At 44.2% G+C, this 12,178-nt stretch overlaps 1 protein-coding gene across 1 annotated transcript in view; it reads right to left on the bottom strand.

Annotated features, from left to right (window-relative positions):
- ST8SIA4 (ST8 alpha-N-acetyl-neuraminide alpha-2,8-sialyltransferase 4) overlaps positions 1 to 12,178 on the bottom strand; it is a gene marked incomplete at its 3' end in the record, with an annotated part of 87,468 nt that overhangs the window by 70,070 nt on the left and 5,220 nt on the right. Inside the window, exon 2 of the mRNA XM_081880555.1 lies at positions 4,935 to 5,066. Within this exon, the coding sequence (XP_081736681.1) occupies positions 4,935 to 5,066 (132 nt within the window). The remainder of the gene's footprint in view (positions 1 to 4,934; positions 5,067 to 12,178) is intronic.

Raw genomic sequence — 12,178 nt, 5'->3', positions numbered from 1 at the left:
CTGGTATGACCAGAAGGTGCTGAGTATCCCCACACTGCTAAGTACATTTATACCTTGGTTTTCAAACAGCTTAGTTCTTGAACGTTTTGGTTCCCAGACGCTGCAAACCCTGAAGTGACTGTTACAGTTTGCAAACTATTTTTGGAAGCCGAACATCCAACGGGGCTTCCGCGGCTTCTGATTGGCTGCAGGAGCTTCCTGCAGCCAATCAGAAGCTGCCCTTTGATTTCCGAATGTTTTGGAAGTTGAACGGACTTTCAGAACGGATTCCTTTCAACTTCCAAGGTACAACTGTAGTGCCTTCCCCTGGCATTTGCAAATGCAATGCAAACAACTGTGGGGAAAGGGAGGAATTGCACGTGCATCTGCACTCACTCACTTATGGTCCCAGATCCCATGGAAGCCTTTATGGATTCAGCTACGCAGAGACATGCAAAAGCCCCCTCTCTGCAAATGCCTGCACTGTAAAAGGGAACAACATGCAGCGGGTCTACTGAGGACTATTCACAGAGTAAAATACAGGATAAAAACATGAAAATAAGTAAAGCAAAACAGCAAAACAATAACCACCCCTTCCCACTGACACGTTTAAAAGGCTGTAGACTATTAATCAGCCAAAGACCTGGTTGAAGAGGAATGTTTTCGCCTATCGTCTAAAGAAAGCTCAACTGGGCTGACAAAGTTTCTAAATGGACTGTATGCAGATATTTTAGAAGTTGTCTGTCTTGCCTCTACCTGCTTTTTTTAAAAAGTAGCTTCTGTAGCCAGAAGTCAAAAGAAACTCACTAAGTTTCTGCCTGGGGGCGGGGGCGGGGGGGGAGCTCCAAGCTGGTTCTAAAGCCTCTAAAAGTATTTCAACAAGAACAACCAGGCTGTTGTTCAACTTCAGATACAACAAACATGCAGACACAAGACCTTCATTCTCTACTGAAATGCTGCAGCTTGTGTGTAGCCAGTCTTGGGTAAAACAGCTAAGTACTCAATTAAACGTAAGTTTCTCAAAACTGCAGAGGTCTTAACAATGCAATCTGATGCGTAACTACTCAGAAGCAAGCCCCATTAAGTTCAAGAAAAAGTGTGCACAACATTGTAGCCTAAATTACCTTTGTTTCTAATTGCACATTGCTATGCAAACATGAATGGGCGATAACATTATGTTCTGAAACACAGAGAGATACAGCTCCTGCATACTATAATGAAAAAGGAAGTTGTGCAGAAAGCGACTTTTTGTTGTTGCTCTTGATCTTACAATTTCAGTTTGACTGTTTATATGAAGAGGCTACATTAAGAAAATAATTAAGGGGTAATGCATTCCAACTGTCCTGTCTTCAGCATCCAAATGAAAGAAATGTGTGACTTTTAACAATTTAAGGTAATGCTTTTCATTGAATGAAAAATGCACCATTTAACTTGATCGGCTTTTTGTTTCAAGATATTATTTCCTTCTTTAAAGGCTTATGCTATGCAGATCAGAAGTTTAGTACATACCCCTATAACACTGCCAAGAAGACAAACGGCCCAACAACTGCTTTACGGAAGGTGCATTTAGGAAAGCTCCCGTATTTTGGAGTTGCAGTTAATTTATTGTGAGGATTGAAAATGGAAGATTTATGTTTAGATTCTCCTAGGAGTTATTGATTACCAAAAGACAAATGGCCACTATTATAACTAACTCCACATTATTTTACTTATCCTATGAGGCACCTTTGTAAACAAAGCCTTCACTTCATTGATCATTTTTCTAACAATTGAAATCACTTCCTCTGAACCAAATAGGTCCCAAATAATAAATGTGTGAATTATTTTCTTTTTTCTTTTTTACTTGAACCCAACCTTTGCAGCCTGGGCAGTTAGCTGGTCTTAATGCTTTATTTTTTATTTATTTTATTTTTTGTCTGTATGAGGTCACTGAACAGAACTGCTTACAATATACATACAGGTTGTATGAAGACTTTAGTCCCAGTGATAGCTAATGCTTCTGATTCCCCCATCTCCATGAAACCTTTAATGGGGACAGGGGGAAAAAGATCAACAAAAGTCACCCATTCCCAGACAGTAAGATCACTCCACTGGATGAAAAACCTTCTATAGATGGAAGGCAAAACTTCACTCCAGCCCAACACAGGACAGAGACTCGTAGTGGCTTAATCCTATAACCCTGATCAATGGAAATCAGCACCCATTGTAATAGAACCCATTAGGGGAAAGTGTATCAGGCTATAGTCTCAACCGAGAGGCTGTCTGCACATACCCCAAGCCATCACACAGTGCTGCAGAGCCATGCAGTTCACACACCACAGTAAAGCATACTTAATGGTCCTCCCCAACATCACACTGAGGAAACAAAGCACAATGCATGGCTTATCATTACTTTCGGACTCAGGGGCATGTTTTCCTCCCAACAAACCATAATGAAAAGCTGGGAGTTGATTTTGGCTCATCTACCATGATGACACACAACCCCTCATTCAGACAAAATGCTAAACCAGCACTAGCAGTGAGGAATGGAGCAGGCACAATCAGGCCATGCATAGTAAACCATTAAGTTTGGTTTACCGTGATGTGCTTACACCATCACTGTTAAGTGTGGCAGGAGTAGTGACTATGCTGTAACATCCAGGTGAGCTGTCACTTGTCAGGTCCAAGACGCTGTGATAGGTGCCGTGCAACAACGTGAGGCAATGTTTCTTCTGCCACTACTGATCTGGACTGCCTGGTTACTGATACGCCATCTGTTCACAATGTCTACAAAGGAGAACGCCTGACACGCAGCTTTAGTCAAGATATTTCACACCTATCAATACCCAGCAATGATCGAATCTCAATTCTACAATTAAGTTAAATTATGCTAAATGAACAGATTGCTATAACAGATTTTCATTTTCAGCCCAGCCCGGTTTCTTTTCCAGAACTTTGACTTTTGCAAACTGCTTCTTGTGTGAAGGAGAAAGGATGAGGCTGAAAGGAGGTAAATGAATCCATAATGGCAGGGATTAAAAAGATGTCTGCTGACAGCAATCATGGCTTGTGTCCTTTGAATTGCCAGCCCCCTACTGCCTTTAAATGGGCAACTCCTCCTAGGCTACAGCCATCCTATGACTGACTCAAACTGGCTTTGAAACTAAAAGGATAAGTGGGACCCACGAACAAAAGGTTGCTATGTGCAGTGATCCAGTTTGGGGTTCCATACACACAGCTATGTCCTCTTGTAGGACACTCCATCCCACCCTGTTTTTCCTCACCCTGCTGCCCCCACATTCCATGACCAATAAGCATGCTCAGTTCTGCTTATTCATCTGCTTGGTGGGTGCTATAAGAAAATGTAAGGGGACAGTAAAGTATTTTTGGTCTTTTGAAAACTTTGAGGTTTCTTCAAGTCAGCCAGTACTTCCCTCTTGGGTGGGGATGGCCCAGTCTTGCCTACACAAAGATCCACATTCAGAAAACTGAACTTTCTTCTTCTTCTTCTTCTTCTTCTTCTTCTTCTTCTTCTTCTTCTTCTTCTTCCTATATTTGTACCCCCTCAACTGGTTGCGTTCCCCAGCCACTCTAGATGGCTTCCAACAAATACAAAAGCATAATAAAACAACAGTCTTAGTCTTTAGTATTGCATGAACTATCAATCCCAGATGAAGATATGACCAAAACACGCTTGAAATCTGACCCTGAACCACCTTTAAAAGATACACGCACTAGCCTTCTCAGAGCAAAGGGTTTGAACGCTCCCAGCACAGCAGAAAACAGTCCTTAACTGCCCTTAAAAATAACCAATAATGGAAAAGTTCATAGTAAAACATCAGGCTGCACAATGCCTGGTGGCCTGAGTCCTGTCCAGGGTATAATCTGCACCACTAAGAACTGATCGTGTTTACTGTAGGAGTAACCAAGGTCACCTTCACACCATACATTTAAAGTGCTATGATGCTGCTTTAAGCAGGAAAGAACCATATGCTAACATACCACCCCAAATTTTGCCACTTTATTCCTGCAAATAATGGGGTTGCAAGGGAATTGTTTTCTGGAAGAAATTAACATGGAAATGAGAACTAAACTCCCACTATATTTCATTAGATTTCCAGAAATGGTTTCCATGCGAAAGCTCACATATAGCATGGAAATTAAATTAGGAGAAAAGAATAAACCGATGTGTGGATGTATCCAGGGAGAGACTTGCAGCCAGATGTGAGCCCCAACACTTCTCACTTTAAAAGATGTCCCTTTTCCTTCTCACAGAAGAAAATGGAATCCCCCCTCCTCAGCCCCGTTCTGCCATTGTGGTTTTAGACTGATGCAACGGAAAACGAAAGATATGACTCAGAGACACAAACTCTTCAAAAGCAAGCAACTACACTTGATTTTAACAGAAGTGATTTGCTAATACTTTTTTCTTAACCAAGTGTGTACAATGATATTAGTAAGATCATAAAAGAAAAGATCAGTCAGTCAAGTGTACTGAAATACTGTACAAGTTGTCAGAATCACTGTTGGCCATTTGCTTTTACAGTGATGAAACAGTGGGATCATTCACAGGCGAAGCCTTCCAAGAGCTATCAAACTAGAGGCCTCCTGAAGATTTCTTTTAATGCAACTCTGCACATATTAATTAGCTGTATGCCATTAATATCTTTTTTTGTGCTTTATTATGCAGCACATTGAAATGCTGCAACCAATCCAGTCAAACTTACTGGATGCCACTATACAGACCCTATTCTGCATGAAGAATTTAGTTTAGTAAAGGATTCAGTTTTTACTGAAGGAATGTTCAAAATTAAAGAGACACCTTTTACACTGGAATCCCCAAACTTTTGTCTTCCACATTGGTAAAGACCAACAGCTGTAAAGAAAGACAGATTTGCCAGTCCTCACTTGCATATACCCAGTTACAAGCTACCACAATGTATAAATGAGTTCTGTGCGTTATTTAAGGTACTCACCTTATTTCCAGTACCAAGGAAGAATTGATTTTCCATCTTTCTACGGAATGCTGGAACATTGAAGAGCCACTCTTTTGGTTTATTTTATCAGAGCTATTGACCATTGATCTACTTAAACTTAGCTCACCGTCTCTGAAAACACAATACAAAAAGAGAGCGTTAAAAATTAGCTTGGTGTAATGGTTCTAGGGGTTGCTCGTGCGTAAATCGGCGACACGCTTGGCTGAGTTACCTGGGTGAACCCTTTCTGTCCGGACAGCCACTCACCCGTGGCTGTCTCAATCACTGGCAGAATCCGTCAGTGGGCGTTTCTTGAACTTCTTCCAGCAAAGAAGCTCTTTGACACCTAGTCTCCGCCTACTCTCCCTGCGTGGAAGCCTTCTGCGCAGGGAGGGTGTGGGCAGCGGAGGACCCGTGCTCTCCCCGCTGGTCTCTGGCGAGGAGTCATGGAGCCACCTCACCAATTCCCCCATCTGCCCCCCTTCTCCACTAGTGTTACGCTGATTTCCTTCCCCAGAAGATGGGCTGCTTCTCTCCCTCCTGGTACGCTCTCCGGAATCCCTCTGGAGCCCTCCCTCTCTCTCTGGCTCCAATGGCAGTTCCCTGACACTTGGCACTAGCCATCCAGAAACCTTTTTTTCCTGCCCTATCTACATCACAAACAGCAGTGGTGTTTTATTTATATCCATGTAGGATCATGGATCTGCACCAAGCACCCACTGGATCACTTCCTACTCCAAGGGTAACTGAGAGCCACCCTTTCAATTTCTCACAATGCCCTGGGGCACCTTACCTGGGGTCATTTCAAGGTATTGAGGAGAGCACATGGGAAGAACAGGGCAGATGTCAACATCACAACTACAGTGGTACCTCAGGTTAATAACTTAATTTGTTCTGGAGGTCCGTTCTTAAGCTGAAACTGTTCTTAACCTGAAGCACCACTTTAGCTAATGGGGCCTCCCACTGTCTCCACGCCGCTGGAGCACAATTTCTGTTCTCATCCTGAAGCAAAGTTCTTAACCCGAGGTACTATTTCTGGGTTACCAGAGCCTGCGACCTGAAGCATCTGTAACCCGAGGTACCACTGTAGTCCCAACCAGAGTACCAGGTCTGGAATGCTAACTGTTGATACCAGACCTATTTATATGTTGAAGGCCAACGGTAACTACCTGCCCTGTGATGAGGAAGAAGCATGTCAGGGAGGCAGGCACAGACAACATTAAGGCGTGCTCCGGCCAAACTGTCTCCTTCTCCCCCCCCCCCCCCCCCGCAAGTTTGCATGTTATCTTAGGACTTTAAAGATTTGTAAGCCACCTTGGGTGTCTTGGCAGAAAGTCAGTATATAAACACAATGAATAAATATGTTTGCGGCGGATATAGTTAATGAATAAATCCTTCTGTACTCATTGTTGGGCCTGGGCAATGTATTGATACATTGCCCAGGACTAGTTTGAGGGCCAGAGTGCGATGGCACCTTCACTCCACAGTATATCACAGGTGGGGCTTGCCTGCACCTGACTCCCTCTGTCGCCAGCACCCAGAGAGAGGAACAAGATGCACTGGCCCCATGAGGGGAGCTGAGACAGTTTCACCCCGTGGGGCCGGGGATGATGCAGCTTGTTCCTCCATCCGCTTTTCAACATTGTAATGTACAGTGGTACCTCGCAAGACGAATGCCTCGTAAGACGAAAAACGCGCAAGACGAAAGGGTTTTTCGATTTTTTAGTTGCTTCGCAAGACGATTTTCCCTATGGGCTTGCTTCGCAAGACGAAACGTCTTGGGAGTTTGTTTCCTTTTTCTTAAAACTGTTACTGTAATACTATACCAAGTTTGAAGCGGGAACTGAGCTGGCAGGGAGCGAGCGAGGGAGCGACCTACCTTTTCCAGTTTCAGCCTTGGGGAAGGAGAGCGTCTCGCTCCGCAAATGAATGCAAGAGAGAGAGAGAGAGACTCCGGAGACAGAGCGTGTGCGTAAAAGCGCACGAAAGAAAGACTGCAGAAGGAGCCAAAGAACAAATAACCGACTTGGGCGCAACAGAAGCGGGATCTAGCAGAATGACGCAGAGGGATCCTCTTCTGGAGAGGGCACAGAGGAGGCAGGTGGGCTGGGATCCAGCGGATCTGGCTGGGTCTCTGCGCCGCCGCTGCCTCTGCCTCTGCCTCTCTCTCTCTCTCTCTCTCTCTCCCCCCCCTCCCCACGTGGCTGCTCCATTTTGCCCTAACTGCGCGAAGGCAGGAGGAGGGGGACCAAGGAGGAGGAGGAGGAGGCATCCACTGTGCTTGGGCCGCCGCGAAGGTGCCTTTGCGGGGGTGGGAAGAAGCCGGGAGCAGCTGCCGAGACTGTGGGGAGCCTGGCGGCGTGGCACAAGGTAACGGGGGGAGCAAGGGAGAGTCCGCGCCGGGCGCTTCGTGCGTCCGCCCTTGGTTCCTGGGCTCAAACTTCCTTTGGCATCTCATGGAGAGAGAGGAGCGGGCTGGGGCTTTGATGTGGGACGCGGTTTGGCGGAGCGAAGACGCGGCAAGGCTTGGCGACAGAGGAAGGGGGGCTGTTTTCGTGGGGAGGTGGGAGGGGGTGTCTTTGCCTCTTCCCGGCAACAGATCCTCCAGGCTGGGGAAACTCCTCCTGCTGGGGAGCGACCCGCTTTGTGCTTTGCCCACTATCCCATTATAAAAGGAGTACTGTAATAATGTTCATAATACAGTACCAGGGTGCATCCGTGCTTCGCAAGACGAAAAAAATCGCAAGATGAAACAACTCGTGGAACGAATTAATTTCGTCTTGCGAGGCACCACTGTATCACTATATTGTGATGTTTGGCTGGTGTTACACTGCGATGCAGAAAAGCTGATATCGCCCAGCCCTACTCATTGTGAAATTTACTCAGGCGAAGGGCTGTAGGTTAGTGGTAGAGCTTCTGCCAGACTCAATCCCCAGAATCATCAGGTATGGCTGGGAATGTACCCTGTGTGAAACTTTGAAAGGCCACCACCAGTCAGTGTGGCCAATACTGAACTAGATGGACCAATGGTCTGGCTCAGAATAAGGCAGCTTCCTATGCTCCTTGTCCTACAGAGACAGAATTTACCAAAAATCCTCTCTCTTCCTTCAAAGAAACAAACTGTTTTCTATTTGGCTGAAACAACCCTCAGAAACATTTGCCCCCACCTTCCCAAGAGATATAAGCTTCCTGCTAGGGTGTTGCCCCTCAAGCCCTCTAGCATCACTGCATCCTAAAAAAATATTAGTTTTTTGCCCACAAAAAGCTATTGCTACAATAAACTGTTTTTGTTTTTTTCCAAGTACTATAGGAAAGTTGGCTGTTTCCCTGCTGCGGTAGAAGAACAAGGTTGTGTATTTTTTTAAACTCTGAACATCCACTAGTTTCTGATAGATTTTTGTAGGTAGCTTCTACATTGTGTGAAAGATTACATAACACACAAAGTGAGGAAATATCAGGAAAAGCAGAATGATGTGAAGTCTGAATGCAGCCAACATTGCTCTCGGATTGCAGAGCAGAAAGGAAGCACACTCTGACTTCAGACATTGGCCAAGGGGACCAAAGACCACTGGATGATTGAACTCCCAGGAAGAATATCATGGAATGGAACAGGGGAAACCAACATGGTTCCATCCATCAGCCAGAAAGAAGCAACTACAAGAGACTTGCTTTCTTTCTCCCTGCCAGGAAGAATCCTTGGCTCCAACAGTCAATTTTCTTGGGAATGCAGAAGCAAAGGAAAGGGATACTCCAGCCCATTCATCTGCCACAAAAACAAAGAGCCACCAACCACTATTCTAGCAACAATACCATTATTAAGGGATGGGAGAGAAATTCAGTTCTGCTTGCATTTTATTGTGAATCTTGCCCAGCAGCATAACTCCATTGTCTGTTTCCTGCCAACAAAATGTGTTCTGAAGCCAGTATGTTGCTGGCTGACAAACTTTGATTTGTTTTATCTATGGCTTGGTGTTACGTGTAAACCCAGCATTCTTCCCAAACCGTGGTTTGTTTCACCATCACACCGCAGGTGCTTGCCAAGTTATAATGACATGAGACAACGGCAGCTGGGAAACAATAAAATTCTGAGGGGAAAACAAGCCATGATTTGTTTTATCACCAAGAAACAACTTGTAGCTAGTGTTATGTGTGAACCGAGACACTCCATATGTGAAGTTGGTTGAGAAACTGACACAACTTCCACAGTGAAAACAGATGCAAAGAATTCATACAGCTATTCTGCAATCTTGTTATCTATTTCTAAATCAATGGCCCCAAACTTGAACGTACATTTTGACAACACAAACAGCAACTTCCCAGTTCCCACCTTGATGCCAAACTGTTTTTGAAATCTGGCTGACATCTTCCCCTGGAAATTCACGTCACAATAAACTAACTAAGTCTCCACTCTATATTCATGCCCTCACCAGCCAAATTGACACAGTAGAACTTACTCCCAAGCCTGCATAGCATTGAAGCAGAAACCTATAGCATGCTAACAGGCTGTCTTTTGCCACAAGAGACTAACATGGCCTCGCTTTCTGAAATTATTCTGTATGAAATCATTGGGCTAGGCTGTATGAGTAGGAGTCCTGTTTGGCTTCCTTCCTAACAACGTACAAACTTCTTATTTTCTTATTTTCCTTTATTAACCACAGGAGGCAAGAGTCTCGTGCATTAGGCAACACAGCTCTCTCTCTCTCTCTCTCTCTCTCTCTCTGCATTCTAACCTGAGCAGTTCTTAAATTCAGAATGTTTAAAACTAGTAGAATGAGCAAGAACAGGTAAGACTGACCTTCCTACCTATAGAAAGCTCTTCCTACCAAAAAGACCTCCTCTTTCTTATCAAATACGTACGTGGAATATTTCTTTGCCAATTGAGAAAGTCCAGCCACTTCTAGGTAGGCATATGCTAGGTCTAACTACATGGTCCATCTAGTCTAGTATTGTTCACTGTGACTGCCAGCAGCTCCCAGGAGAGTCTTCCCTGTTACCTACAACCTGATCCTTTTAACTAGAGACACTGGTTATTCAACCTGGAACATGAACTGTGGTGCTTTCTCCAAACATTCACTGTGTGTGTGTGTGTGTGTGTGTGTGTGTGTGTACTTAGGGAGGGAAGAAGAGGAGGAGGAGTTTGGATTTGATATCCTATTTTATCACTACCCTAAGGAGTCTCAAAGTGGGTAACAATCTCCTTTCCCTTCTTCCCCCACAACAAACACTCTGTGAGGTGAGTGAGGCTGAGAGACTTCAGAGAAGTGTGTCTAGCCCAAGGTCACCCAGCAGCTTTATGTGGAGGAGTGGGGACGTGAACCTGGTTCACCAGATTACGAGTCCACTGTTCTGAACCACTACACCACACTGGGATTCAAGTTAATGTCCTTTAGCAGTATACCAGCTGTGCTTGTGGAATGACTTCTGCAAAAGAAAGTGCAAGAAGCCATCACAATTCATGTGGCTGGTTGCTCAACAGATTGCTTTAGCCCTAATACTTCCTGTTGCACAACCAGCTTCTGCTGGTTCAACTGTGGCACTAGAGTTCATACTGCTCAACCACTTTTATTGCCTTTCCACTAGCCCAGCAGCTCCTGTGCTGGCAAGTGAAGGAGAACACCAAACCTGGGTCTGAACATCCGCAAGCAGCCTCTCATCAGCAGATCGCAAGTCACTTTAAAAGTCAGTGGAATTCTGTGCGCTACAGGTAGAAATCTTTCCCAATACATTGGTATGCATAGAGGCTTTAGTTTGCTCAAAAGCATCCAGGAACCTGACTATGTGAAGAAATTATAGGATCAATGATCATACATTAATATATACTGGATTTGCACCTCATCCGATATGCAGTATTGATTTACAGCTAAGAGTGCCACCTACTGAAAAACCAAACGTACTTTACTCCTCATTTCAGACACAATTATTTTTGTGGGATGGGGAAGGTTTTCAAATTAAAAACCATGGTCTTTAAAGTGTCATGCCGTGAAGAAAAATTATATGATCTTCACTGAACACTACTTATATGAATCCAGAGGGAAAGAGCAATATCGAGATTCATTACAAGATGTTTTTCCGTCCTCTAATTCAATGCGCAATATATTCCAAAAAGTCCTCACAAAACAACCATCACTGATTTTCCCTCTTTATCCTCTGCCGCATTGCAATATACACTGAGGGGGGAGAGAGAGAGAGAGAGAGAGAGAAAGAAAGAAAGAAAGAAAGAAAGAAAGAAAGAAAGAAAGAAAGAAAGAAAATGCATTAAATTGCAATGGAAAGGATTCTTGCTTGTGCTGGACTAAGTATAGCCCATTAGAACTTTCAGGAAGTGAATGGCATGGGGAGCAGAGGTTAGCTTTTCACAACGTTTTTGTCCGTAAAAGTGCTAATGCTTCATTGAAATACAGCAGACCCAGGAGCTCACAATTTACTTGGAGTGCCCACCAACAGATTTAAAGTACATTAAAGCAACCTTAAATCTGTTGTGGGCACTCCAGGTCCCAACTGTTTATCATTAAGACATTTCTCCAAATCCCCACTCAAGGAGATGTTCTTGATGCATTTGGTTCATGTTTACTTTCACTTTGTCATTTAAAAGACATTCTTTCAACCAGCAAAACTGTGACACTGTCCTTGGGATCTCAGCAATATCTGATTGCTTTTAAATCCCACTGGGACTTCAGTGTGCTTAATGTTAGCTGGATCATGCCTCTCTTACTTGAGCTACTGAGCATAATTTTTATGACCCCCACCAATGTTTTTAAGCAAAATCTCTCTTTATGTATTGCTTAGAGAGCCAGTGTGGTGTAGTGGTTAAGAGCGGTAGACTCGTAATCTGGGGAACCGGGTTCGCGTCTCCGCTCCTCCACATGCAGCTGCTGGGTGACTTTGGGCTAGTCACACTTCTTTGAAGTCTCTCAGCCCCACTCACCTCACAGAGTGTTTGTTGTGGGGGAGGAAGGGAAAGGAGAATGTTAGCCACTTTGAGACTCCTTCGGGTAGTGATAAAGTGAGATATCAAATCCAAACTCTTCTTCTCTTCTTCTTCTTCTTATTTTATTCACCACAGCAAAGCCTTACCCTAGTTTAAAAGCAAGCTTCTCTTATCCTACAAAAGGGCAAACCAGGCTTAGCTTTAAACCCAAGGCAAATCTAGTAAGACAATTCATCTAGACGCATCATCCATATTATCAGCAGTCAGCATAACACAACACTCTTAACACAAGAAAGCATGCTTTGCTGTTTGTGGC

This window comes from Podarcis erhardii, assembly GCF_964252035.2.
Source record: "Podarcis erhardii genome assembly, chromosome: 11".
Lineage (NCBI taxonomy): Eukaryota > Metazoa > Chordata > Lepidosauria > Squamata > Lacertidae > Podarcis > Podarcis erhardii.
This window is presented reverse-complemented; position numbering and strand designations above follow the sequence as displayed.